Source organism: Anolis carolinensis, unplaced genomic scaffold (genome assembly GCF_035594765.1).
Source record: "Anolis carolinensis isolate JA03-04 unplaced genomic scaffold, rAnoCar3.1.pri scaffold_11, whole genome shotgun sequence".
Taxonomy (NCBI): Eukaryota; Metazoa; Chordata; class Lepidosauria; order Squamata; family Dactyloidae; genus Anolis; species Anolis carolinensis.
The window spans coordinates 24,840,891-24,866,194 of NW_026943822.1; the positions used below are offsets into that span (position 1 = coordinate 24,840,891).

The 25,304-nt window shown below is 45.5% G+C and overlaps 1 protein-coding gene across 5 annotated transcripts in view; it reads right to left on the reverse strand.

Moving 5' to 3' along the window:
• Positions 1 to 14,608: 14,608 nt before the first annotated feature.
• The window catches only part of vps13c (vacuolar protein sorting 13 homolog C), a 67,777-nt gene continuing 57,081 nt past the window's right edge, over positions 14,609 to 25,304 (reverse strand). For 3 of the 5 annotated variants that reach the window (XM_062963094.1, XM_062963093.1, XM_062963092.1), the window contains 12 exons: positions 24,453 to 24,592; positions 24,212 to 24,293; positions 23,695 to 23,808; positions 23,407 to 23,482; positions 23,059 to 23,222; positions 22,221 to 22,266; positions 21,817 to 21,940; positions 20,673 to 20,787; positions 17,864 to 17,955; positions 17,465 to 17,588; positions 16,822 to 16,905; positions 14,609 to 15,974 (listed from right to left, as the gene is read on the reverse strand). In XM_062963094.1, the coding sequence (XP_062819164.1) occupies positions 15,885 to 15,974; positions 16,822 to 16,905; positions 17,465 to 17,588; positions 17,864 to 17,955; positions 20,673 to 20,787; positions 21,817 to 21,940; positions 22,221 to 22,266; positions 23,059 to 23,222; positions 23,407 to 23,482; positions 23,695 to 23,808; positions 24,212 to 24,293; positions 24,453 to 24,592 (1,251 nt within the window). In that variant the 3' untranslated portion in view covers positions 14,609 to 15,884. Of the gene's footprint in view, positions 15,975 to 16,821; positions 16,906 to 17,464; positions 17,589 to 17,863; positions 17,956 to 18,912; positions 20,172 to 20,672; positions 20,788 to 21,816; positions 21,941 to 22,220; positions 22,267 to 23,058; positions 23,223 to 23,406; positions 23,483 to 23,694; positions 23,809 to 24,211; positions 24,294 to 24,452; positions 24,593 to 25,304 lie in introns of those variants that run through there. The other 2 variants (XM_062963096.1, XM_062963095.1) reach the window with 2 other exon arrangements.

A 25,304-nucleotide genomic window follows, 5' to 3' on the forward strand; every position in this document is an offset into this window, starting at 1 on the left:
ATTCATCAGAGAACGCAAGCTGTTTATGGTGATTGTGTTGATATGAGTCCTGTGCATCGTTGGGCGAGTAAGTTTAAAGATATTGAGGTGGGAACGTCTGACTTGCGTGAGAAACAAAGAGTTGGACATCCTGTGACAGCAACCACTGAGTTTCACAAGCAAAAGGTTGACAGATTGATCCAGGACAATCATCGTATCACTAGCACAATCAGCATTTCACAAGAATGTGTGGGTCACACTATAGCTTTGCTTGGCTATCGGAAGATCTGTGCACAATGGGTCCTGTGTGACGCCGGTTGTAGAAACAGAGTGTCGACTTCTTCCGTGACGGCTTCAGAAAACGTGTTCATCGTTGGCAGAAATGTATCCAATTGTCTGGTGATGATGTGGGAAAGTGGATCGTGGTCGTTAAAGAGCACGTTCTAAGGGTTATTTCTGTGTTTGATTTAGTAAAATATTCCCATCCAAACCCAAGTAATGAAGGTGGAGGCATTACTTTTCATCCAACCCTCTTACTTCTTTGTGGCTGATAGAGTTGGAATGGTATCACCTGCCTTTGATTGTGCTCAGTCTCCAGTCTCCACGTGGCTTCTACCTGCATCGAGAGCCATTCGAAGTATCAGAAAAGGTTGGATTTGGACAGAAAATCAGAACAAAAACAAATGATAGACTTTTCTCCCCTTTCTGGACAACTCCATGTACATTTGAACTGCAGATGGATGTTCCCATCACACGTTTGCGTGTGTTTGTGTGTCGCGGTGGTGGTGGGGAATCTCACGCAAGGCGGGGGAGCCTTCTTGGAGACATCTGGAGGGAATATTTTACAAATTGCAGCCTGTTCTCCCTTAGGGAGCTATTTCATCATTTCATTAGATTATCCGTGATGTTTTAACTATCGTGTTTAAAGGTACTATTGCTGCCTCCCTCCCGCTTTCCCGCTCAAGACTGGAACGTCGTCGTGGAAGCAGCTCCACCGAATCCCAATGGATGGGAAGGAGGGAGGCGGTGTGCGCGCAAGGCACACTTAGGTAAGCCAAGCATGAGGCAACAGAATTAAAATGGAAGCACATCAGGCAATGCAAAGAGGAAAGGCAGCCAAAGGGAGGAGGGAGAAAGCTGCGAACCACGTTGGGAGAAGGAACTTGTCACCTTGGCTGGAAGGGACCACTGGAAATCCTCTCCCTTGGGGTCTGTCTTCACACTTCCAATAGTAGGGACAGGTAAAGGTTTCCCCTGATGTTAAGTCCAGTCATGTCTGACTCTGGGGGTTGGTGCTCATCTCCATTTCTAAACCGAAGAGCCAGCGTTGTCCGTAGACACCTCCAGGGTCATGTAGCCATAGGCATGGATGCATGGAGCACTGTTACTTTCCCGCAGGAGCAGTAGCTATTGATCTACTCGTATTTGCATGTTTTCGAACTGCCAGGTTGGCAGAAGCTGGGGCTAACATTTGAACCTGCAACTTTTCAGTCCGCAAGTTCAGCAGCTCAGCGTTTTAACACGCTGTGCCAAAAATCTTGAGTTATTTGGGGCCGGGCTGTGGCGCAGGGTGATTAGTAGCCAGCTGCAATAAATCACTTTGACCAAGAGGCCATGAGTTCGAGGCCAGCCCATGGTGGAGTGAGCACCCGACCATTAAAATAAAATAAAAATATCCAAGATATTCGCTTATCCAAGATTCTGCCGGCCCGTTTAGCTTGGATAAGTGAGACTACTGTACTGTAAATAAATAATAAATAAATAAATTTATTCAGGGTACATCTGTACCATGGAACTAATGCAGTTTTGACATCACTTGAGCTGCCGTGTCTTAGTGTTATGGAATTGTGGGAGCTGTAGTTTTAGGCTTTTCTAACAAAATGAGACCAAACTACAACTCCTAGCTTTGGACCTCAAGACCTGGGATGGTTGGATGAATGTGGTAGGAAGCCTTCATTGCGCCACTTTGGTGACTTTCCTTCAGAGCCGGTTGTGAGCATCTGAGTCTGGAAAGCAATGGCAACCAATGCAGGCTGGGTTAAGAATGGAGCAGCGTAATTCCAAACAAGCAAACAATCTGGTTGAAATCCAAGAAGAGAGTGGAGCCCACTGACCGGTTGCCCATCTCCAATGAATGTCTCCTGCAAGGCTTTCATTGCAAGAGCGAATGGTGTTGATGCGCAAACCTCTGCAAAACGGGCCTTTTTTGGGCGCCATGCGCATCAAGCTCTGCAGATAAAGGGAGGCACATCACTCAGCGCATCCCTCCCTTGGCTTCATTCTGGGTTTTTATTTTATTTTATTTTCCGGCTTCTGCCTGCAACTCAGTTTCCTCTGAACTTCAGAGTCTTCTGTTATTTTGACATTTTCCTGGTTATAGCATATTTAGTTGCAGTGCAGAAAGGGAGAGGGGGGAAGAGAGAGAGAGAGAGGAGGAAAAAACACGAAATTATTAGCTTGTGTACAACACACTGAGCTTAAATGCAATCCGGGCTGTCAAAAGAAATGTCTTAATTAGCCAGATGAGAGGCTTTTTTCTTGACAGCCCAAATATCCGACTCGGAGGGAGTTTAAGTGAATTCAGTTGTACGATTTTAATAAGGCCGTGAGCCGCTCCTTCCTTCCTTTTTTCCTGTCTGTGTGGGGACGGGGAGAGGGGACGGGGCCGGGTGGGCTTCTCCTCGCTCCTCCTCCTCGGGGACCGACCGGGGCCGCGTTCGTTCCCCCCTCGGAAGCCGTGTCGCCGTTTAATCGTTGGAACAAAATAACGCCAATTACGGCACATCAGGTGCCGAAGGAGCTCTTATCCTTCTGGAAAGATTCAGGAAGCAAGGTTGTGAAGAGCATCTTGCAAATGTGTTGTTGAAGGCTTTTATGGCTGGAATCACTGTGAGTTTTTTGGGCTGTAGTCTTGTCGGACGTGTTGGGAATCTAGGAGCGGTTAGATTCAAAAATAACCTTCTTTTGGGGGTGATTCCTCAAAAATACAGCAAAGTGGCAGAACCATGTTTCATAAGCAGCAGAAACTTTCGTGTGGTGAGCTTGGAGAGGCCTTTGTTTCTCAGGATGGCAAAAGATTGCAAAGTCTCCTTGAAAGTTCAAAAATCATTTATTGCAGTAAAAAGAAATCCATTGTAGATAGAAAAGGTTCTTGGAGCTAACTAGCTCTCTAGGCTAGCTACTAAGGAAGGTGAGGAGGTAAAAAACAACAAAATATTGGGTTTGCTGTCATCTACGGTTTTGCCTCTCTGGCGATATATATATGTCATGGATACTACAGTCAAGTTTTCTGCATCTTCATTTATATCAGCAGCAATTAATGAAAAGGAGATGGTTTTCAGAGAGGTTGGGGTAGGTTGACATCAAGAATACGGTGAAATTCTGCTCACCGATTTGATCCTTCTCTCTCTTTCCCAGGATGCAGCTCTCCTGGCTTGTGGATTATCCTGGAAATAAGATTTCAAGAAACATTTAGTAATGGAAATGCAGAACAGGGGATAAATACCCCAAACGCCTCTCTGATAACAACTTGGGTTGCGCCAGGCGGAGGCGGTGCGGCGGGGGGCATCGTTTCCAATCTCACATCGCAACTGGGCGCAAGGAAGGACGGCGGCATGTGTCTGGACTCCAAAATGAGCCCACGTTCAGGGGAGAACGCAAGGAGCCGGGCTCCGAATCCCCATCGGAAACAGAGAGACCAAGTCACTCCACATGCGCCCGCCCCACAGACCTGTGGACTCTCCTTCTCTCCAGTGATCAGTCCCAGAGAAATGGGAATCCATAAGACTGCTGGGTTTGGTGGTTTGCAGGCCTTGCTTAATTCATTGTCATTACCGATTAACTACATGAAATGCTCAAACATCTCCTGGGCCATTCAGGATAATAATAATAATAATAATAATAATAATAATAATAATAATAATAATAATAATAATAACTACTTTATTTTTATACCCCGCCCCATCTCCCCAATGGGGACTCGGAGCAGCTTACATGGAGACCAAGCCCGAAAACATACAACAATTATACCAACAATAAAACATCAATATCAAGGATGGAGTTCTGTTCAAGGAAATCCAGTGGCGGAATGGCGAGGCTTCCAGATCTCCGTGGAGCTGCGCACGGTGTTCTCGTCGCAGCCCCTGAAATATAAACCACGGCATTTAAGTTAATCATGCATCGCTTAACTCTGGGCTCCCCAGGGAAAGCGATGTTTATACATTAAGATGTGTTCCCAACCCCCAAGATGGGATCATCACATAAATGTCTCATAGACAACCACATCCCAAGCTGTTGGCAAAAGGCTGGGATTGTATCGGTGTGCATTTATTTATTTATTTATTTATTTACCGCATTTCTATTCCGCCCTTCTTTCTCACCCTGAAGGGGACTCAGGGCGGATCACATTGCACACATAAAGTCAAACATTCAATGCCTTTTGACATAGAACAAAGACAAGACAAACATAGGCTCCGAGCAGGGCTCGAACTCATGACCTCCTGGTCAGAGTGATTCATTGCAGCTAATTGCAGCTGGCTTGCTCTTCCGCCTGCGTCACAGCCCGGGCCCTTGAAAAGCACACACAACTGGGGTGTCTGCCCACCTTGTATTGTCCCCCTTGCATTTTAAGTTTAAGAAATAGATGAGAAGGCCTCTTCATGAGAAGGTGGCCATCGTGCCATGTGTTGGCTGGCAATTCTGATGCCGAACACACTCTTGGATGCGGCTGAAAGGAGCTCTCCGTGGTGCTGACCCCTTGGTGATCGGAATGCAACATCTCAATCAGGCCACAAAAGAGGAAAGGCTTCCATAATGGGAGGAGAAATCACACATTTCTGTGACCCATCATGGAACATACAGCAATGATCTTGCACCCAGGTTTTTAACAACAATCTGATTGTTGTTGCCCTCCCTCCCAAAAGGAATGAAGGAAAAGCTTGCCGGAGCCAAGGCCGGTCAAGACAAGGGCTGGCTAATTGTGAGAGGTGATTTCTCTTTTATTCTGTTGGGTTCTATAAAAACACAATCCGCATGGCGTGATGAACTCGGCCATTGTGTGGACCAACACACCTGCTGCAACTTACTCCGCGTGCCATTGTGGTGGTGAAAAATGGTTTGCTATTTTGGAACCCGCTGGCAGGCGGAGAAGAGCGCTGAAGGCTCCCGTCTCATTTATCTTGTGTCAGAGAAGGAGCCGAACGGGTGCCAGGTTGCCCGGCAGGAGAAGGAAGAAAAGAAGGAAGAAAAGAAAGAAAGAAAGAAAGAAAGAAAGAAAGAAAGAAGGAAGGAAGGAAGGAAGGAAGGAAGGAAGGAAGGAAGGAAGGAAGGAAGGAAGGAAGGAAGGAAGGAAGGAAGGAAGGAAGGAAGGAAAGAAAGAAAGAAGGAAAGAAGAAAAGAAAAAGGAAGGAAGGAAGGAAGGAAGGAAGGAAGGAAGGAAGGAAGGAAAGAAAGAAAGAAAGAAAGAAAGAAAGAAAGAAAGAAAGAAAGAAAGAAAGAAAGAAAGAAAGAAAGAAGAAAAGAAAAAGGAAGGAGAGAAGGAAGGAAGGAAGGAAGGAAGGAAGGAAGGAAGGAAGGAAGGAAGGAAGGAAGGAAGGAAGGAAGGAAGGAAGGAAGGAAGGAAGAAGAGGGCCATTGAAGGGGAAAGGGCATCAGAATGCAAGCATCACACTCCCAAATAAGAATTTTCTCAGTCCTCACTTTCCTGGTCTTGCAAGAACTTCAACTGATGGTTGAGCCTTTGGAGAGGCAATTTAACATGGAAAGAAGATGTGCAAGCAGAGAGTCAACCCAGCAAAAGAAGAGTCCAAGGACACTCAATTTTCAATATCTCACTCACTTTGGAGACTGAAGGAAAAGTTCATTTCTAGAGGCAGAGTTCTTCATTGGGGACAATACCCTCCTCTTCTTGCTCATCTACATCACTGGAAAGAGAACTCGAGAGAAAAGAACAAGCGGGTTGCATGGCGGAGCCAGGATATGGAGACAGGCCTCCCAAAGTCCTATTGCTATTGCTATTTCTTTAAGAGGGTCCCAGTCCTGCACTCTGAATCCCTAAAACGCACTGGATCTAATGGCTCCTTCTTCTAAACATCGGAGCAACGATAAAGGACCCTAAATCTGAATGCAGAAAGAACAGCCTCTAAGAAAGCTGCAACATTTGGATAAACGCCGCCGTAAATCCCATCCAGATCCCTCCCGTTGGATGTTCCCCCCAAATATATCCTTCAGGAAACCCAAAGCCAGGGTGGCCTGTTTATATTTATGACCAGAGGAGCCGGCGGCCCCTTCCTTGCTCGTGGCTGCTCTCCCGTCCCCATCTGGATGCCTCTCTTTTGCTTCAAGGCAAAGAGCTTTTATCACCCGGATCCAGGGCTGTCCTCTTGCATTTCCAGCCTTCTCACAAAGACGTTCCCAAATGCAACAGCAATGCGGTGCTTGGAGAAAAGTCGGTGGAAGGGAGCATCCTCCAGAGTATCTAACCATATCTTGGTAAAAATTCGGCCTGGGCTCAGATGTGGTCGCTTTCTCCTCCTTCTCTGGCATGATCTCCTGACAACAGACGTTCCAAAGTTTTGGTGATGTTTCTTCTACATTTCTGGCTATCGCTGTTTTGTGGATTTCGGAAAGCAAGGACAAGTGATCCGTCAAAGAACTGGGCCAACTTCTTTCATCATGGCATGGAGGAAAGTCGGGCACATCAGCAATTTAAGAATGCACCTGGGTGGATTAAAAATACACAAACCGAAGTGGCGTGGGCTGCCATCATATCTGCAGCATATCTTTTCCTGGAAGGAAGATCTGATAAGCCTAATGGGAATGACTAGCCAAAGAAAGTGGAATGGTGGGTATGGTTGTGGATGAGTTCATTCAAACTGCCACATCCACAATACAATTTGAAGTTTTATTCATAGTTTGGCCACCGTTGCCTTCCCCTTTGGCCAAGAAGGTTCCCAAAGGGTTTCCATGGATGAGTTTTCTGGACTTCCAATGTCCGAATCTTCCAAAAATCCCATGTGAGAAGCACTCACCTTCAAGGGAAGCAAAGGAACCCATAGCTATCTTTGAGTTGCAGTGAGGATTTAAAGATCGAACTGCAAAAACTCTGACACAAGCCAGCCAAGGTGGTCCCAGTGGTGGTTGGCCCACAGGGTGCAGGGCCTAAAGATCTTGGCTAGCACTTGAAAAGAATAGGCGATGACCAAATCACCGCCCAACTTGGATCTGCACACACTATTCACCGATACATCACATAGTTCTAGACACTTGGGAAAGGTCTGACGTGTAATCCAATACAAAATCCAGCATAGGGATGTTGTTTGCTGTGGACTCATCTTGTGGATCTTGCAGCTCAAGACAGGTTGCAACACAATTAAAAAACATAAACATTGAAAAAAATTCAACAAATATACAAACAAAACTATATTTACCCCACTGTCTCCCCGCTCACTTTCCTGATATTTTTTCCTTCTTTCCTTCCTTCCTTCCCTTTTTAAATAGTCAACTCATGCCAACTCGGTGCGTCTCTCCCTCCGTCTGGAGCTCCTGCCTCGCATCGAGATTGAAGACCTAATTTTCATTCCTTCTCCTCGAATTGAATTGTTGTTATTATCCAGTCCCCCAGATGTGAAGATCTGTCAGGGACTGTCACTTCGGGGTCCGCGCGAGCGGGGCTGGTGGGCCGGAGACCCCGCTGTGCCGCTCCAAAGAGGGGGGCACACGACAATCAGCGCCCCGTTGTCACGGCCCCGGGCCTTGTCTCCGGAAGGCGGCCCTGTGATTTCTTAATAATCTGCGTAACGCATCTAATGGCCCGAGAGGCCTTTGCCGTGGAAGCCCTCCTCCCTCCCCGAGACGAGGCGTCATGCGCGATCCGACGTGGCTGAGATTCCCACCACAGGACCCGGAGTGAATTATGGCTTCAATAACGGCGGCTTGTTTGCAGTCGGAAGAGTTGAGAAGACACCCGGCAATTAGGCGGGAAGGAATATCACTGGCGAAGAGGGACGGGGTTTGTCAAGAAGATACGGCACACATACAAATACACACAGGCAAGCCCGTAGCCAAGGGGGAGGTTTTGGGGCTCAACCCCCACCTCTCCATTTTTTAGGTCACAAAAAACTTGGATTTCTCATGAACCCAATCCCAATGCTGCCAAGTCCATGAGAAGCAAAACGTAGAGTCCCTCCAGAACTCCAAGCACAATCTCAACCCAATGTGGATTATTCACACTATCAGGACCTACCTTTCTACCAATTTATAATACATTTTGGCATAATGGAAGCGACCAAGTTGGTCTACCTACAGACAGCAGGCAAAGGGGATTTGACCCGGATTGCAGGTGAAAACTGACGGGTGTCCATCACTGACTGGTTCCTCTAATCCAGTGGTTCCCAACTTTTGGGCCTCCAGGTGTTTTGGACTGCAGCTCCCACAATCTTACCAGCTGTTGGGAATTGTGGGAGCTGAAGTCCAAAACTTCTGGAGGCCCAAAGCTTGGGAACCACTGATCCAGGCCGTGCCAAAGAAACCACGAAACAGGAGCAAAAAGGAGACGCTGATGCCATTGTTAGGGCTTTATATGAACAAGAGTGTTTCTGATGAGCAAGTGAAAGCTCAGTGAGTGCAAAATCTAGACTACAATATGTATTTCCTGTGGATAAGAATAAGATTTCAACCCAAATGGTTCAGCAGATTCTTCTGGTTGGCCTACTCATTGCATGTCCAAGGTGCGCTCTGGAAGTCTGGTGTGGTGTTTGGAGGAGATGTTGGGGGCAAAAGTGGTCAGCAGAAGCTTGTGGCATTGGTTGCTGAACTATTTGTGCAATGGAAAGATGCAATAGAACACAAAGTCCCATCAGAACAACTTGTGGGGGTTGTTTTATGTTTTCCAGGCTGCTGGCCATGTTCCAGAAGTATTCTCTCCTGACGTTTCTCCCACATCTATGGCAGGCATCCTCAGAGGTAGCGGGCAAAATGTCAGGAGAGAATACTTCTGGAACATGGCCAGACAGCCCAGAAAACATACAAAAACCCTGTGATCCCGGCCATGAAAGCCTTCGACAACACATAGAACAACTTGTATTTGGTTGAAAACTTCTTGCTAATTCAGTGGAAAATGTCTTGATGAGAAAGGAAATCAGAATAAAACAGAAAGAAAATTCTGCCAATTGTGGAAATTATTGTCCTTTGTGGCCAACAAGGATTCAGGACCAATGGTGGTCATTTTAGGGCTTTGTTGGGATCTCGTGTCAGATCAGATCAGGGGACTCTGGTCTCAAAAGTCATCTTGGAAAAAAGTTTCAACTCCTGAATTATTTTTCTGGCTATGGGCCTGCCCCGCGGGGAGATAGGGTGGGATATAAATAACATCTTGTTGTTGTTGTTGTTGTTGTCGTCATCATCGTCATCGTCGAAAGAGTTGCTTAGCCGCTTCCCAGAGGTGTGTGCACTCGGCAACAAGTGGATTCCTTTCCACCGGAGTGTGTCTGCAGAGCCGACCGTCACAAGTGTTGCTTTGTGAGCGCCAGCCTTTCCTGCTCTGCATTTTGTTTCTCGGCACGCATCCTCCCCGCGCCTGCGTCTCCTTCCTCCTCCTCGGGAGAAGCGCTCGGGGCCTTCCTGGCCGCTCGGGGCGAGAAACGGCGCCCGATCCATCCCGCCCCACGAAGCCGGGCCTGACCTGCCGGTGGATGCATAATCAGCCGACTTAATTTGGAATATTAACGACAGATTCTGGCCTGGAGGGCTTCTCCCTCGCACTCGCTTCCCCTTCCGACGACGGCCTCCCTCTGAATTATGCAAGAAGCCCCTTCCTTCGTTCCTTCCTTCTCTCTCTCTCTCTCTCTCTCTCTGGGGTGAAGCCCAAACTGTAAACAGATGCCATAAACACCGGGTATTTCGGGGGCAATGCTTCCCCATTTGGACTGTATTCATATATACTTATTAGTGTTGTGCTTTTGTGTGGAATTGCTGTTTGTTTTGTGTAATTTCGTTCATGTTGTCTCATGTTCGTATTTGGTTCCCGCTAATGAAAACGCGCCGCCTATACAACACGAATTTTCGTCTGGATAATGAAAAACATGAAATATTTCGTGCCATTGGCAGCAAAGGGAAGGCTTCCAAGGCTTTCATTTTCGTGTCGCCTCTCGTTTCCTACTAAAATGTCATCATTCGTTTCGTGTAGATGAATGGTTGAAACGAAACGATAACACGAAGGAAACAAAGGAAAAATGTTTGTGCACATCTCTAATACGAGGGTTATCCACAAAGTAAGTTACGTTTCGGAATTAAAAATGAACAAAGTATAGGAGAAAACATTTACCATATGCAGTTGAAAGCCAGACCCAAATACCACTTCTCAGCATAGTCGCCATTCAAATCTAGGCACTTATCATAGAGATGAATGAGCTTGGCAACTCCTTCCCCACAAAACTCTGCCGCTTGTGTCCTCAACGCAGCGTTTTGGCGACAATGCGCAGCTGCGGGAAGGGGTGGCCGGCTGGTTGAGGACGCAAGTGGCAGAGTTTTGTGGGGAAGGAGTTGCCAAGCTCATTCATCGCTATGATAAGTGCCTAGATTTGAATGGCAACTATGTTGAGAAGTGGTATTTAGGTGTGGCTTTCAACTGCATATGGTAAATGTTTTCTCCTATACTCAGTTCATTTTTAATTCCAAAACGTAACCTACTTTGTGGATAATAATAATAATAATAATAAAAATAATAATAATAATAATAATACTTTATTTATATACCGCCCTATCTCCCGGATGGGACTCGGGGCGGTTTACAGTCATAAAAGCAACACAAACATTACATAACAACATAACACACATTATTAAACAAGGTAAAATAATACAATTATAACAATAAATCACACTTACATGTGATAACCCTCGTACATATGCATATACACACATAGTAAATATGTATCTCAATAACCTCTTTCGATATATATTTTCAGCAATATAAGTATCGTGATACAATTTGCACAGACAGTAGTTTTCCAATATATTCCCGTCTAAAGAGCTCAGCCGTGGGATGAACTGCTTCGAAGGGTGGCAACGTCTCCATCTGTGGAGGTCTTTAAACAGCGGTTGGATGAGCCTCTTCCAGGAGGGCTTTAGTTGCATAGCAGAGTGGGGTTCGAGTGGGAGGCCCATGGAGTCCCTTCCAGCATCCTTCTGGATTGCTCCATGGCTTGATGGCCTTCATCCTTTTGAGTTTTGGAGACCGTGAAGGGACCCCTTCTCTTTCCAGACCTCCTGGTCCTTGTCTTGGGCTCGATGCTGGCCAAGCTCGCTCGCTCTCTCTCTCTCTCTCTCTCTCTCTCTCTCTCTCTCTCTCTCTCTCTCTGCCGGCTTCCTTCTTCTTCCCCTAAATTTGGAAGAAGGATGATCTTCCTTCCGCCATCTGGTCCCCATTTAAATTTTTAACCAACCTCTCACTTGGAATATTTTCTCCTTCAGACTCGTTTTGTCTTAACAAATTGGCCATAAGCTAAACGGCACCATCTGTGGCTCCCAGGAAATACAACGGTTGTTAATGAACTTGCCCGGCTCCATCATTGTGATTTAAGGCTTCCCTGCGCCGAGGCCTCTTCCCCGCCGAAAAGGACCCAGCCATGCGGGGCAAAGGCACCGGGAAGGCCCTTTCGTGCCAAGTTTGGAGAAACGGCAACAGCAGGCGCTTCGGGGCAGGACGCAACTTGGGCCCGACCCGGGTCAGAACCCCCGCCTGGCCGGCAAGTAATCACGGCGCCTTTCGTTCTGTCCCGTCATTTGTCAGGCCAGGAAGAGAAGGGGATGGAAGGCATGGATGTTGCCACGTTGGAGCCATGGACACAGCCATCGCAGGGTGGTTTGGATGCAGCTGGACACGAAGTTGGAAAAGGCCTTTCTTTGCAATGTGTGGCCGATCTCTCTCCTCAGGCCGGTGGATTTGGAGTCTGAAGCTCAACAGCCATGCAAGGTCTGGAAGCCATGGGTCCTTACAAGAAGCAGCTCGGAGAAGAGACAGTTGCAAGGGAACATCAGAGCCATGTTTTTCTCCTGCTCCGGAGACAGTAGAGCCATGGGTTCAAACTACAGGGAAAAGGGTTCCATCTAAACAGTAGGAAGAGGGCTCCGCTGACCACTGCAGGAGTCGTCCACACACCATGCACCTGTGGAAAAATATGCATAAGGACCACCAAATGCAGTAGCATTGCCCAAACACAAATCAAGGAACACTCCAGGCCACAAAGGCCAGGCTACCTCTACACGGATACCCTCACTGATTGACTTTGAAGCTTCATGGCTACTTAATGCTAATCAAGCTGGTTCATTGCAACATTCAGACTTGCTTCAAACAGACAAGGGTTCTTTCTTCCTCCTGCCCTGGACATTATAACACAGATATATATATATACTCCACTTACCTCACCTCCAACAGACCTCTGAAGCTGCCATTAGCCACAGCTGCAGGTCAAACGTCACAAGGGGATGTTGCTGGAACATACAGCCTGAAAAACTCACACCAACCCAGTAGGAAGAACATTCTGACCGTGAGAGCTATGCGACCACAAACTACGTTGCTTCGTTGGAGTCGTTGCAGCCTTCTTCTCTGAAGAGTCTGACTGGCCATCTGTCTAAGGGGCTTGGAGTGTGTCCTCCAGCCTGGCCAAAAGGGGATGGTCTGGATGGCCTTTGGAGATCCCTTCCAACTCTACAGGGAAAAGAGCCTGAGATGTAAATAGAATGAAACATTGGAGAAAGTTAAGCTTAGCAGAGTCAGCCACAGCTGATTTAAGTATTTATACAAACTTTCCTCACATGCCTTTCAAACCAAGATTTAATCTAATAGTGCAATATAAATAAAACAATATATAAAGGAGAAGGCAGAGTATGTGGTACTAGAACATCCCAGAGTGAGGAGATGAAGGGGAGATTCATCCGCTCTGAATGTCAGATTGTTGCATTGTGATGCACACCGGCCAAGTGCCATGTCTGTGGGTGCGGACGTGCCCTCGTTTTGCTCTCCCTCCACATGGCCGTGCCCCTCTTGCTCCTCTTTTGCTTTCAGAGGACAGGCAAAGAGAGGGTCCGGCTTGGGCTGCCCCCGGCCACGGCCCACCTGTTCAGCCGCAAGCAACAGGCTGCAGAAGGAGGCCCAGCGTGAAGTGATGGATGGCTCGAGGCAAGGCGCAGGTGGATGGCACTGCAGGCCAAGACGGGCAGGAAGAAAAGGAACGGGCACAGGTAGCGGAGGAAGAGAGAGAGAGAGAGAGAGAGGCCTCTTTGGAGGGAAGGGAGAGCAAAGAGAAATAGCCGATGGCCAGGTGAGTCGGGCAGATGCTCCAACCGGGGGAATCGGTCCGGATGGGTCCAGTTGGAAAGGCCAGGCACGGGCCCATCTGCCGTCCCAGGGATTGCGTCCCTTCCGGGCAGAACGGCACAGATTGCCTTTTCAGAGAGCGAAGGAGCGACGCTTCTGCCGGCCACACAGTCAAGAGTCAGCCAGGAAGGTGAAGCCAAATACATTGCAACTGTGCCCTCAGTTTGCTTCCGGTACGATAAATAAATTGCAGTACTTTGGCAATAGCCGAGGACTCCTCCTTCAAGGCAGGATTCAAACCCACAACTTGCTTCAAGTTCAATTTTAATGTCAGATGCAAGGTGACTTCACTCTTTCCGTTGCTAAATCTGCGGTTTTTAAGATTCTCAGAATCCTAACTGAGGATTGATGCTAATGTCTCCTCAGAAGGCCAACAGCCTTTCGCTGGGGGCAAAGCCAAAGGCGCTCAGAAGTGCTGAGAGCAAGCGCAGACTTGGGTTCGGGAGAGAGATATTTTGGTGATTGTGTTGGGCCTGCTTACGCGGCTGGATTTGCATCCGCCTCCCTTCTTCCCGTTCGTTTAGCCTGCGCTTCCCCCGTGAAAGCTTGGATTTATTTTAGACGTGTTTGGTGAAAAACTGCTAATGTGATAGAACAGTCAAAAAAGTTGGAAAGACACACTTGCAAGGAAACTCACAATTAATGTTAGAATAACCGATTAGAAATTGCTGTTTAACAAAGCTTTGGCTGTTTAATAAACTTTTCCCATGTTTTTATGATAGAACCAATTAGGAAATGACATTGAGAACACAGGAACAAAAATCCCGTGACATAATTTTGTCCTTACAAAAGGCCTAACCCGGGCACAGTGGCAATTTAATATTTTCCAGCTTCCGGCTTCATGAGGGTGTGCTCGATTCTGGCCACAAGGGGTAGATGCTGCTTCATCATCCACTGTGACACTGAGTTCTTGATGGATTACTTCCTCATTCCTTTCCGCACACTGCTGGACAATTTTTATGGTGTTGTAAATTAAATTAGCTTCCCCGGATAAGCGGTACCTAAATTTACTACTTGATAGATGCAACTATCTTTCGGGTTGCTTAGGTGGACAACGATCTGGGCTATTTTAATGGTTGGGTGCTCAATCTGACCCGGGCTGGCTTTGAACTCATGACTTCTCAGTCAGTAGTGATTTCTTGCAGCTGGCTACTAACCGGCTGCGCCACAGCCTGGCCGATAATTTAAAATTCTTGGGCAATGCAGTAGCCTTTTAAACTCAACCCGCCATCCGTTTGCCATGAAAACCACAAGGAAGGATATCAAATCTTTTTATTTGGCAGTTTGGTACATACAAGAGCAGAAGTAAACACCGGCAAAAGTACATTGTATGTGACTCAAAGTGCAAAGGCGCTCAGTGAACGTAGTCGGGAGGAAGCCCTGCGCATGGACGGCATCATTGTCATGGCTTCTTTGTTGTTTGAAGGACAGCAGATTAAACAAAATCACGCCAAAATCACCCCAGCCCCCCAGTCATGGAGATGCCTTTTGGTCAAGGCAAACCCCAGGCTCTGAATTGCGATGGACAAGAACACAGAGAAGTCACTTTGGAGACAAGGAGCTTAGTGAGGATTCTGCGCATGACATTCTTTCTCCCATGTTCCAGATACGGACACAGACCAGCATGCAAAGTACATACGAAGCAGATACACACCTGTATTATCCTTGATCAAAGCCCTGATTGATAAATATTTTATTCTAAATTTCCCAAACCCGCTAAAACTCCCCATCGTTGGTACCTTTGTTGGCCCAAACCTTGGTGAAACGGGGGGACAAGGGAGTGAGAAAAGTGCCACGGGAAGCAAGGCGCGTGCAAAGGAAAGGCCAAGAAGTTACAGACAAGCCACACACACCCAGATTTAAGAAATACTGATTTTTCACATGCAACCCCTTCAATTACAAAAAATAATATTTCAACGATTGCATTGATTCATATACATTTTCCAAGATAACGTGTCTCGCTGTGCAAAATACATTCCGCCCTGCAACTGATTCGTTCATGGACAGAGATGTGCCTTTCTCTTCCTGATTGTCAACAGTGATCCCTTTCCAAAGATTAAGCTAAATATGCCTCGTTACATTCTATAAACAGAAATATATTCCAAACTGACAGTGCTGAGGACTATTTATTGGTGGACAGAAGTAAGGTATCTTACGAGTGCGGACGCAGAGCCCTGTAAACTCAACTCTATGGACGGACGGAAGCAGGTTTTCTGAGTGACCTTCATCCAGTTGATCTGAAAAGTGGACAGTTTCCTTCATTTACTTGAGCAAATAATATTTTGGTCAGTTTTGCCACATTAAGGCAGAAGGAACGGCGACACGTCCTTCTCCGTCTTTGCGGCAGACATTATTATGTGCACAAACAATATTGAAATGTGGTTTTAAAAATTGGTTTTGAAGTGAGGTTTGTTCTCGGAGGGATGAAGCGCGAGGAACGAACCCCATGGGATGGGTGTCTGCACACGTTTCCCAGCACATCCATTCCCAGGTAAAGCCCTTCAAATGGAAGGTGTTGCTCCCAAGGTTTTGGTTAGGACCGGCTCAACCGAAGAGAGGCCTGCTTGACCAGCTTCTGCTGATGCCTCGACGCTTGGGCTTCGTCAATGGCTTGGCAAACTCTCTGAGAAGCAAAACAAACGGGGTTAGGATGTGCCAAATCATCACGAGAAAAAAAGGACAGTTTATTGGACATCTAAAGGAAGTGTCAACAAAGCTCTCCTGGTTGCAAACAGAAGCATCGGGGTAAAGAATCTCTGCGACATCAAGAGTATAATAGACATTAAATGCCCTGGTCACATGGAAGATATTTTTTCAAGACTTGGATTGACTGAAGATACGGAACGATATGTTGCTTACCTGTAACCGTGTTTCTTCGAGTGGTCATCTATGAAATGTGCATGTGTGCTATTCCCTGCGTCCACAGGTGCGCATTTCACAGACACCACGCTGAAGAATAATAGGTTGCTTACCTGTAACTGTGTTTCTTCGAGTGGTCATCTGTGAAATTCACACCTGTGGACGCAGGGAACACCACAGGTGTGTATTTCACAGAGACCACGGTCAAGAAACCCATCCTCCTCAACCAAGCGGCTTTGGGAAAAGAGTCACTTCAATCTTGGGGACACAACTTGGGCCATGAAAGCCTTACAGCGTTGTATTGTGTTGGTTTTACATTGAGCTGCTTTGAGTCTCTTTTTTAGAGAGAAAACATGGGATACAACAGCAATGAATAATAATAATAATAATAATAATAATAATAATAATAATAATAATAATAATTCTTCCATTTAACAGCGTTCCAGCCCTGAAGACTTGCTGTTGCTCATATCAGAAGCTATTTTTACCCTTAATATGAAGCAGCCTAAATGCAATCGCTACTAGTCCCAACTATATGGATGGGAACTTAAGCAAATACGTAAGCTGAATGCCAGACTAAACAAGCAGAGATGATGTCAAACAACTCTTACCTTTGCAGAGGCAGCATCGGAAAATTTAATGTTCTTCACTGACTCTTGTCCAGAACTCTCTCTTTTCTGAAACAGCCCTTGGTCCTGTTTAGGAAAATCAGCATCGGCAATAAGGCTCAACCTCAAGCAACTCTCTGGGGATGGTTTGGTAGAAGCCAGTTAAGATAAAGAATGAACTTAAGAATTTATTCTAACAATGTTAATGGGATAAATTCACCAAGTAAAAGGAAAAGAATATTCAACTATCTAACCCCCCAAAAATTGACTTAATTGCCCTACAAGAATCCCATATTATTGAAAAAAATGCAAAACATCTCATTCAAAAGAAAATTCTTCACTATTTATTTATTTATTTTATATTCTTCACTATTTATTTTGTTCTCCCACTTTCGATGTATTCACATTCTTAAGAAATAAATAAAAACTATATTGCAAAAAAAAAAAGATTCTACACAAAAACACCAATCTTGCCACCCAAAAAATGGGTGTGCGACTATTATGCAATGAAATGTAGTGAATCTGTCCGTTAACTTGCTTCATGACCAGCTGTTAGGCATTGTGGGAGTTGATGTCCAAAACACTTGGAGGGAGCACCAAAGTTTGCCAGACATGATCTCATGGGACGTGGGGGCGTTTCTTTTACCTTCACATAGACGTGCAGCACGTTGTTGCTCACGGCCGGTGGGCGCGTGAAGTCCTCGTACGAATAATCCCAGTCGGTGGTGATGTGTCCCAGGATCTCCACCTCCTTGATGAGCATCACTCTCCTTCGGAAGAGACAGAAGGGCAGCGGAGGAGTCATTTCATTTTCAGCATTTATATTCCGCCCTATATTCCACTCAGGGCGGATCACATTGCACACATAAAGGCAAACATTCAATGCCTTAACATAGAACAGAGACAGAGACAGATGCAGGCACGGGCTGGCCTCGAACTCATGACCTCTTGGTCAGAGTGATTTGTTGCAGCTGGCTGCTAACCAGCCTGCCCCACAGCCTCCGAGGGGAGAGAATATTGTTCCCCACCATTGAGTTGAAGGTACCTGTTGGTGACCACAACGTTGGCCTTCCTTCCTCCCGGAGCCGCGCAGTGGAAGCAGAAGCTCTCTCCCGCCAACTTCTTGATGTGAGAGTTCTGGAGTGGAAAAATGAATTGTTTACACCCAAGACATCACACCTCCGGCCGAAACGTCACCACTTGCAAGGCTTGGACCTGATTCTGGAGAAGGAAGTCTTCTCCAAGAGGCCATGGACACAATAGTCCTGTATAGAAAGGACATTATATTGCTGAGGCTCAGTGCCCAAACCTCTAGCATCTATTTCAAACCAGACACCAGAAACGAGGAGATTAAAATACACACTTCTTTCTTCACCTCTTACACATACCGTATATACTCGAGTATAAGCCGACCCAAATATAAGACAAGGCTCCTGATATTACCGCAAGAAAACTGGGAAAACATCGACTCACGTATCAGCCGAGAGCGGTACATTTCAAAAATAAAAATAGGTAGCAACAAAATTTACATTAAACGAGGCATCAGTAGATTAAATGTTTTTGAATATTTACATAAAACTCTAAGACAAGACTGTCCAACTCTGATTAAATCATTATTCTCATCTTCTTCAACGTAAATGCTCTTATGTATCCTTTTAATGATAATGGAGTAAAATAATAAATGTAATAACAATAATATCAGAGTGAAAAAATAAATGTATTAATAATAATAAAAGTAGAGTAAAATAAATGTAATAATAACAATAATAGAGTAAAATAATAAATGTAATAATAGCAATAATAGAGAAAAATAATGTAATAATGCCAATAATAATAGAGTAAAATAATAAATGTAATAATCCCAATAATAATAGAGAAAAATAATAAATGTACCTTATATACTCGAGTATAAGCCAACCAGGACGCTCACTCGAGTATAAGCCGAAGGGAGCTTTTTCAGTCCTAAAAAAGGGCTGAAAAACTCTGCTTATACTCGACTATATACAGTATCTTTCACACTTTTAAAACCCATTTCCCAACTTTCAGGCACTCTTTTACAAACATCCATTTTTCAAAAAAGGAAAATATAATGAATCTGTATTAATAACAACAACTTTATTCTTACAACCCGCCCTTCTTTTCATCAGTTTTATTTCCTGAAATACATTTCCAGGCGATATGTACATACAAAAAAAGTAGAACAACCTGTACAAAAAACTTTTGAATCTGCAACAAAACCTTCTGAATCTGCAACTGTACATGTTCGAGTGCAAATAGGCGCCGTCCAACCGCAGCATCGGACATTCTTTCTTTATTAAGTATTACTTTATTTTGAAGAGACAAAGTAGCCAAAAGGGTAAATATATGCTTTACTAACTTTTACAAAAATAAAAAGGCCAACACATACAATACAGACATGAATATAATTCAGTACAGGGCTAGTAATGATCCCAAGACACCTTGCGTGTATATATGAAGGTGAAGTAGACACTTGTAATAGCTTCTGTGTCAAGTTGTATTGTTTATTGTCTGAAACCAATCACATAATCAAACATTCTCAGGAGCCTTCTTTTGCCTTCCCTCTGCTCAACAACATGAAATCGTGTTCTAAAATTGTGCTGATATTATGATGGATCTTTTCAGTGATCAGTCAATATAGACCACGCATGGGCAAACTTGGGTCCCCCGTCTGGGTATTTTGGACTTCAACTCCCACCATTCCTAACAGCCTCAGCCCCTTCCTTTTGCCCCTCAGCCGCTTAAGTCTATTCTTCACTCCCTCCGTCCTCAAACCTAATCTGGCTTCTCGGGAAAACTCCCGTCTCACAAGGGAACTGAGAAGGCTGAGGAGGAAAAGGAAGGGGCCTGAGGTTGTTAGGAATGGTGGGAGTTGCACTCCAAAACACTTGGAAGGAAGGCCCAAGTTTGCCCAGGCCTGATATAGACACAAGAATGTATTAAGATTGCGAAGAACTCGCTCTTCCCGCTGGAGATATTGTGCTTAGTTACTGAAAGTTTGCAATAAGACAAATGAGACTTGAATTAGAGAATAAAGGCCTGTCTTCATCCCTGAAGGGATCAAAATATAAAGAAAATGCAGCATACTATAGTTGTATAAATTAGAAAGAATTGGCACGTAAAGAAAAAAATGCACTTTCCCCGCGTCTCTGGTTTCCAAATAGGAAATTATTTCTCCGAGCTTAAAACGTGAGCACCAGTGACACCTAATGGCTCCGCGGGAAAGAGGCCGAACGCAGTGGATCCCATTGGACCCTTTAATGTTAAGACAAACCAAAGGCAGAAAAGGACGACGGAAAGGAAAGAAACAGGAGACTCCGTTAGTCCAGCTGCTGCTGCGTTTGCATGAAGGGAGAGAGGAAGAGAGAAGAAGAAGAAGAAGAAGAACATTAGGAGCAGGAGTGATACGAGAAGTAACAGGAAGGAGACAGGCAGGAAACAACAACAACAATAATAATAATAATAATAATAAGTGTCTGATGTGTGATTCAATACAGCAGTCAGCAGAGTGTCTGCTGTGGACTCATCTTGTTGTGTTTCAAATAATAACAATAACAATAATAATAACACATCAAAAATACATAACACAGTCCTAGACACTTGGGAAGTGTTCGACTTGAGATTTTGTGATACGAAATCCAGCATATCTATCTTGTTTACTGTGTCATACAATAATAATAATAATAATAATAATAATAATAATAATAATAATAATAATGTCTTTAGTGTTGTCTGTCTCTGTCAGTCATATGATCCCTTTTGGAACATAGACCAACATCTCTTACAAAACATATAAACCCTTGAAACGTGTCTGAAGCTGCTCTGGGATCTCCTACCTCAAATAAGTCGTATCCCTCGGCTTCGGCCCTGTCGTACGGACGGATGATGCCGTCTTCGCAAATCAAGCGTGGCGGCCGCAGCCGGGACACCTCCTCTGTCGATTCAGCCACCCTGCGGGAAACACCCCAAGAAGAGAGAGGATCAATTTTCATGAATGCAAACGATACAGAACAGGCATGGGCTAACTTTGGCCCTCCTCCAGGTGTTTTGGACTCCAACTCCCACCATTCCTAACATCTTCAGTCCCTTCCTTTTTCTCCTCAGCCACTTAAGCGGAGTGAAGGATAGATTAATTAGGCATTCAGAAAGATTCTGTGAAAAGTCCTTGAAACCCAGGTGTGTGTGACACGATTTCATGGCTTCTTGGTCGGGTCTGGGTTTAAATTAAGTGATGTTTACTTGGTGTCTCAAGTCTATGTTGCTGAAGCGGCTGAGGCGGAAAAGAAAAGGGCCTGAGGCTGTTAGGAATGGTGGGAGTTGGAGTCCAAAACACCCGGAGGGCCTGTAGCTCTTTAGTGTGGGAGGAGTTGTAGTCATGTGATTGTACTGAGCATGTTCAGACACAGGACTCCATTTTGTTAGCAGTTTGTATCAGACTTTGGTGGAGCGGCTGAGGGGGAAAAGGAAAGGGCGTGAGGCTGTTAGGAATGGTGGGAGTTGAAGTCCAAAACCCCCGGAGGGCCTGTAGCTCTTTAGTGTGGGAGGAGTTGTAGTCATGTCATTGTACTGAGCATGTTCAGACACAGGACTCCATTTTGTTAGCAGTTTGTATCAGACCTCGGTGGAGCGGCTGAGGGGGAAAAGGAAGGGGGCTGAGGCTGTTAGGAATGGTGGGAGTTGCACTCCAAAACACTTGGAAGGAGGACCTGAGTTTGCCCAGGCCTGATATAGACACAAGAATGTATTAAGATTGCGAAGAACTCAACTCTTCCCACTGGAGATATTGTGCTTAGTTATTGAAAGTTTGCAATAAGACAAATGAGACTTGAATTAGAGAGTAAAGGCCTGTCCTCATCCCTGAAGGGATCAAAATATAAATACCAAACACCTGGAGGAGGGCCGAAGTCCGCCCATGCCTGTTATATAATGTAAGTCAGTACACAAAGCACAAGGGCAAAGCTGCCCCTCTCTTGGCCTCACCGCTGGATGCCTTGGAAGGTGCTGCTGGCCATGTCCACGATGCCCCCCGTGGGGCGGGCCACGACCCCCACCAGCCCCTTGCCGATGCCTTTGAAGAAGCCGGCCGCCCCTTCCTTCTTGGCACCTTCCGGAAGGAAGACAAGACACACAGAATCAGCATGGCATCCTCCCTCTCTACAATGAACAAGTCAGGCATTAAACCCATAATATAACATTAATAATAACCATAACAATAATAACAATAATAATACTTTATTTATATTCCGCTCCCCGAGAGGACTCAGAGCGGATTCCAACGACACAAAAGCACATTAACTGCCGGTGGTTTTATAACTTATTTTTAAGGAGTGGTTTTGATCTAGGTTTTTACATTATTTTTATTATCGTATGTAATCTTTGCTCACCTTCTACGGGCTTGGTGATTATTCCAGTCACTCCGCCGACAACCCCCTTAAGGAAAACCACAGCAATGGAGCAGAAAAGCAGAATGAGAAAAGTTTACATTTGTTTCATCTGCAACCCTATTTGGGGCCTCAAAATAATGTGCTCAGGGACAGTTCACAGACTCAGCCCCATCCAACACGCTAATAAGTATAAATGTAGCTTTTTTAAAAGACTGCAAAAAATACTACTCATCAAGAGAAACAAGCAACGTATTCAAAGGTTAACTGATATCCAGGCAGGGTACACAGGGCACAGGAAGGAATAAATTGCAATTAACCCAGATCTATCAAGAGCATATGATGTGCTGCTGTTAGTACAGGCATGGGCAAAGTTTGGTCCAAATGGCTCTGCAACTCATGTGAGGAACACAAAATTACCGGTTTTGCCACCCAAAAAAAATTGGGGTGCGATTATTATGCAATGAAATAATCAGATCCAAAATGACTCTGCAACTCTTATTACGAGGAACACAAAATTATCAATCTTGCCACCCAAAAAATAGGGGTGCGACTATTATGCTATGAAATGCAGTTAACCTGTCCGTTAACTTGCTTCATGACTGGCTGTTTGAAAATGTTTGAACTGAAGTCCAAAACAACTGGAAGGCTGAACTTTGCCCATGCCTATGTTAGTAGGTTGCCTTAATAGGATTTCTCCCATGAAAATTATAACTAGAAAAAAGGATCCAAAATGTCCCCCCAAAATATGAACTGAGGTGAATTTTCTGTGTCCCTGAGATGTGTTACTCCCTTGTTTAGCATCGGCAAGGACACCCGTGGAGAAGCGTAGGTCTCGTACCCGCAGCAGGCCCTTCCCTCCTTTGGCCAGGCTGTCCCCAAAGTCTTTGGGCTGGCGGCCCATCTCCTCCCTCCTCTTCTGCTGGTACTCCTTGTCCATCGTGATGGCCGCCAAGCCCTTCCCGACAGAGCCCGTGATGCGGGAGACCACGCCGGCCGCCCCCCCTGGCAAAAGAGGGGAAGAAAAGAGGGCGTGAGTGAAGCCCAACGGGTCGAGCAAAGAGAAGGTGACTCATGCCTTATGGAGAGAGAGAGAGAGAGAGAGAGAGAGAGAGAGAGAGAGAGAGAGAGGGGGGGGGTCTCAATGAGGCCTCCCCACAGGAATAGACATCTCCCGCTCTCAGCGTACCCACGGTGTGTCCCAGCAGACTCCGGACTCCGATCACAAAACCTTCGGCAAACTCCTCAGGACCTTGAACCGCTCCCTGGGGCAGAAAAGAGACCTTGTTTAGGACGCACACAACATGGACACTGTGAATGAGACTTGGGGCCCACTCTGCCGTTCTTCATGCAACAACGGTTGAATTGTTTAGGTCTTTATTTCTCATATCTCCGCCATTGAAGCCCCCCAGATGTGAAGGCATTCCTAACTAAAACACCCACTTGGTCCAACCACATCACCAGTGGCCCTTCCTACCTGGAAAGGCTCGTAGAAGAAGGCCTCCACCCCCTCGGAGAGGCCTCGGATCAAGCCAAAGGGGTTTCCCAGCACGTCCAGGCCCAGCACCAGCACATACATCTGCTTCAGGAACTAGAACAAAAGCCAGCGGGTGCAAATGAATGTTTGAAAAAAGAATAAGAATAAATACACATATCAAATGAAGCTATTGTAATGCTACATACAATACTCACAGCATCAATAATGTGCATTATTGAGTTTTTTTCCCATCTTAGGAACAATTTATAATCTGCACAATTACGATACATTCTGCTGCTTAAATACACATAAGTTCCCTTGGAAAGGAACAGGGAAAAAACCCCACAACTGGGTTGTTGTATGTTTTCCAGGCTGTATGGCCATGTTCCTGAAGTATTCTCTCCTGACGTCAGGAGAGAATGCTGCTTCTGGAACATGGCCATACAGCCTGGAAAACATACAACAACCCTGTGATCCTGGCCGTGAAAGCCTTCGTCAACACAACCCCACAACTTACTTGGTCTCTGTAATGGCCAATGACTCTCCACATCAGCTCGTCTCTTTTGTAAAACTGGTACTTGATTTCGAAGAAGGCGAGCCTGAAAAAAAGTATCACGTCAATGCCACGGAGAAGAAAAAAAGTCCCACATCCAGACCACTTCCGATCCCAAGACTTTTGGAGAAAGGAGACCCAACCTGCAAACGTTGACCCTTCCGGCTCAATACGGAAGCGGAAAGGGAGGTCAAGTAGGACTCACTTGAAGATGAGGTCGTCCACGTCGGTCAGCGTGGCCCCGATGCTCTTGAGGAGAAGGTTCACCGAGTGGATGGCGATCATCTCCCCCTTGGCCTGGTCCGAGGCCTCTCCTCCGGCGCCCAAAGAGAGGCTCAGGTGCAGCTGCGGAGACAGGAAAGAGGTTCAGAACACCTTGGAAACAAGTCCTGCAAAGGAGCCTTGTTCATCACAAAAGGACTAAAACGGAGGCGAAAGAGGTCCAGCGAGTAAGACCAAGTCCATACTCATTGTTTCCAGCAAATCATTACTAGTTTAGATCTCTGCATTCGACAAATGAAGGCCCCACTCTCTCTTGTCTGCTCCAAAATGTTGGGATGCACTGCCATGCATTACCCAATGGCCCAAAAACTTCCAGGGTCTCATTATCCAACCAAAGATGGAGCAAGGAGATGGTTCAACAGGTTTATTTGATCAAAACACACTGCCGGGTGGAGAAAAGAAAGTGCCACACAAAATTGAGACACAGTTCAGTTTTGTAAACACCTTGACTATGTGCACAATAATAATAATTATATACTGCGCCTCCATCTCCCCTGAGGAACTCGGGGCGGCTTACGAATATAAAACGAACATACAATAATATTAAATACCGAGAAACACGCAAATGAAAATTAAAAGGCATAAAATAAAGTCACAATCATTTGTAAAACACAAGTTGAAACGCAGCGATAAAATCATAAAATGAACTGGGCAAAAGTGTACTGAGTGAGACATAAACATGAAGACAGTTAAAGTGCTATAAGATCATGGGGAGAACCTTAAAATGGGGGTGAACCCTGAGACTATATATAAAAAATTAACTACTCTCAGGCTA